Source organism: the organism of the source record quoted next (assembly GCF_019968955.1).
Source record: "MAG: Porospora cf. gigantea A chromosome Unknown PgA_NODE_2828_length_3097_cov_316.571, whole genome shotgun sequence".
NCBI lineage: Eukaryota > Apicomplexa > Conoidasida > Eugregarinorida > Porosporidae > Porospora > Porospora cf. gigantea A.
In genome coordinates, this window is record NW_027151568.1 from 1 (window position 1) to 3,097 (window position 3,097).

At 55.8% G+C, this 3,097-nt stretch overlaps 2 protein-coding genes across 4 annotated transcripts; one reads left to right on the forward strand and one right to left on the reverse strand.

The window, feature by feature from the left end:
- Window positions 1-652: 652 nt before the first annotated feature.
- On the reverse strand, window positions 653-1,721 carry KVP18_000634 (uncharacterized protein; the record flags this gene model as incomplete). 2 transcript variants are annotated; one of them, XM_067949890.1, is made up of 2 exons in its annotated part: window positions 653-1,375; window positions 1,404-1,721. In XM_067949890.1, 2 exons carry the CDS (start codon window positions 1,719-1,721, stop codon window positions 653-655), a joined length of 1,041 nt encoding a protein of 346 aa, XP_067810587.1. The 2 variants fall into 2 exon arrangements, with proteins under 2 accessions (XP_067810587.1, XP_067810586.1); XM_067949889.1 differs by lacking the exon at window positions 1,404-1,721 and having other exon boundaries at window positions 653-1,180.
- A 303-nt stretch (window positions 1,722-2,024) lies between these two features.
- Window positions 2,025-3,045, forward strand: KVP18_000635 (uncharacterized protein; the record flags this gene model as incomplete). 2 transcript variants are annotated; one of them, XM_067949891.1, is made up of 2 exons in its annotated part: window positions 2,025-2,994; window positions 3,023-3,045. In XM_067949891.1, 2 exons carry the CDS (start codon window positions 2,025-2,027, stop codon window positions 3,043-3,045), a joined length of 993 nt encoding a protein of 330 aa, XP_067810588.1. The 2 variants fall into 2 exon arrangements, with proteins under 2 accessions (XP_067810588.1, XP_067810589.1); XM_067949892.1 differs by lacking the exon at window positions 3,023-3,045 and having other exon boundaries at window positions 2,031-3,014.
- Window positions 3,046-3,097: the final 52 nt, after the last annotated feature.

Genomic DNA, 3,097 nt, shown 5'->3' on the forward strand with positions numbered 1-3,097 from the left:
GCTGTGCACGCTCCTCTCGCTGTGCACGCGCTTCCCGCTGTGCGTGCGCTTCCCGTAGGTGCGCGGCCTCGGCCTCTCGCTGTGCGTGCGCTTCTCGCTGTGCACGCTCCTCTCGCTGTGCGTGCGCTTCTCGCTGTGCACGCTCCTCTCGCTGTGCGTGCGCTTCTCGCTGTGCGTGCGCTTCCCGCTGTAGGTGCGCGGCCTCGGCCTCTCGCTGTGCGTGTGCAGCCTCCGCCTCTCGCTGTGCGTGTGCAGCCTCCGCCTCTCGCTGTGCGTGCGCAGCCTCTCGCCTATGCTCTCTCTTCGTCTGCTCCATTTGAAGGGCGAGTGCCCGCTGCTCAGCTTGAAGTCGCAGCTGTTCTTCCCGTATTTTTGACCTTTCGTTTTCAAGTCTTCTCTCCTCTTCTCGCCGGATCGCCTCTTCCAAACGACGCCGCTCCACTTCCTTGAGATTAACTTTGGCTTCCTCCCGCTTCCGATTCGGTTGAACCTGGACCGGCGCCGTATGTCGTGATATGATCTCAGTCGCAGGTTCAGAGCAGTCCCCTCCGTCTTCGGACGCTAAAGCCAACGGATTGCGACGCAAGAACACATGAGGTTCGGGTGTCTGGTCCATTCGTCAAAATGAGTCGATTATGCTACTGTATGTCAATCACACGGAGTTCAACACTAGCATTGCCGTACGATAGCACTCAGTTAGACGACGTTGGCAGTAACCTAGATAGTCGAAGTCGACAGGGGAAGAGCAGTATTGTCTGAATGACCACACGCCCCACAGGTAGTGGGAGTAGGGCGTGTAGTTCCGAACCGACTGAGCAAGTTCGTGCGAAGTCAGCGGCTCCCCCCAAGGAACTAGGTGAGCGAGGTATGTTGACAGGAAGGCGTCTTGCTCAACAGAACTGGGGTACCTGTCCAAACCTTCATGAAAGCCGCAGTACTCGTTGAAGTGGTTGGCAATGTCGAAGGCAGCCTCGCCCAGATTCGCATATTCGAAATCCAAAAACCGAACGTCATTCCTGTGGTTTGACTCCTGGAGAATATTTCCTTGCAGCAAATCGTTGTGACAGAGGACTAGCGGCGCCGGTACGTGCCTGTCCATTAGCATAGCCAGTGACTTATGAACAGCGTCAATCTCGACGAGTCGCTCCAGTTCCTGCCGCTGCCTCACGTTGGCCTTCATCGTTTTCTCAAAGAGCTGTCGCCATCGCTGAGTCCAATCCAGAACACCACCAGTAGGGAGGTCCAGACTGCCCACTGGAGAACTATGTAACCGCGCGAGTGCGACTGCAATTTGCGAGGACATCGACCTCATCTCTTTGAGACTCAAACTTCGGCCCTGGATCCACTCCTCGATTTGCCCTTCAAAACCGGGGCACTGCGTAAGTGTTCAGACCTGCGCTCACGTGTATGTGCAGATAAATTCGCTTTCCTAGGCCTTTCGACTGCAAAAATTCAGTGACGACTTGCTCTTTCCGTCTGTCAATGAGGTCACTGGTATCTGGCCCAAAAAAGCGAACAAGAAACGATTCCGACGCCACATTAACGAGTATGAGGATGTTGGTGATGCCTCCCTGCACGACTTCGCTGGTCACGTCGGTTTGGAAGGTGTTTCCTCCTCGACAGATGGCACAGTTGGGGTGCGGAGCGTTCGCAGAGCACGCCGACCTCTCCGTACCGCTTAAAAAAACTACAGCGTTTTCAGCGACCTTCCTACAGGGCATAATCGGAATTTCCAATGCGAGCTGTAACCTTACTCGGGTGGAGCCTTCTGCTGGCGGAGGCCCGACCTCCGCTGACGCCAGAGGAGCCGTCGGTTGGTAGGCGGAGAGTACGTCCACTGGTTGTCATCGACGATGACGAGTGAGATACTTGGGTTTTGCCGACTCAGACCAAGCGAGACTCTTACTACCACCAGCACCGTTGCAAGCGTAAACAGCACCGTAGCATATACCACCACCACCACCACCACACGCCCCACAACAACCACCACGACAGCATCAACCACCACGTCGACGGCAACTACGATGGCAATGACAACTACTACGTTGGTGGAAACTTTTGAGGCAGTGGAACCTTTTGAGGTGGTGGAACGGTTCGAAGTGGTGGAGCCAGAGGAACCTGAGGATGAACTCGAGCTGAACCCTCCCCCTGCCGCCGAGGAGCCCGAAATACTCCTGGCGCCTCTCGAGCATCCATTCCTTGAGGAATCTGACTCGGAGTTGAGGATTACGGAGCAGGAAGAAGACGGGGAACCTGTGGTGGCGACTGAGTACACGCCACCCGTGCACATCGAGAAACTCGACCTCTTGAAGGTGTTTGCGAGCGCCCCGCGCCTCCCTAGCTCGGTTTCGTTGGAGGCCCTGGTATCGTATTTCTCCGCATCATGCGTTTTCGTGTCTAGCCTCGTCTTGGTTGTATCCCACGAGAGCCTCGTGGCGGCCACCGCTTTGTATGGCTCCTATGTGGAGGACATACTAGGTCTTTCCGTCAGAGATTTCATTCATGTTCTGGTCGCGATTTTTATCGGTTGGCAACTGATGAGGTTCAAACGCCAACAGAGACACCTCACCCACGCGCTGGCAGCCTTGATGGAGTCGCAGCAAGTCATCGACAAGGACAGGAAACGAGCACAGGACGGCATCGCATTACTCGCCTCGAAACTCTCCAACGGGAGCGACCCTGCAGCACGGATCGCTGACGCGAATATCCATCAGGAGCTAGCACAGATCGCCTCTATGCTCCGGACGTCGCGAGATGCGCCCCGTTCTGACCTGCCGTCAGACGTGCACTGCTCTATGCTGGCGATGCTAGCGAACATATGTGAAGGTATGGAGGTGTCCTATTCCTACCCCAAGAACCTCACATCCGAAATAGTGCGGTGGGGTTGGGTTGGGACGGACGGCTTCAAGAATCGCTTGGCACTCCTCCAGCGTGTTGACAACTCGGCTCATGACGACGGCAACGTTGACAGCAGACTGGCTGACCCGCTATTTCGTGAGTGTCATGTGTTCTGAAGACGCAGATCGCCGCAGCATGGAGCCATAGGAACCGCTTCTGTTTCGTGACTGTAGAATTAAAGCCGATCTCCGGCAAATAC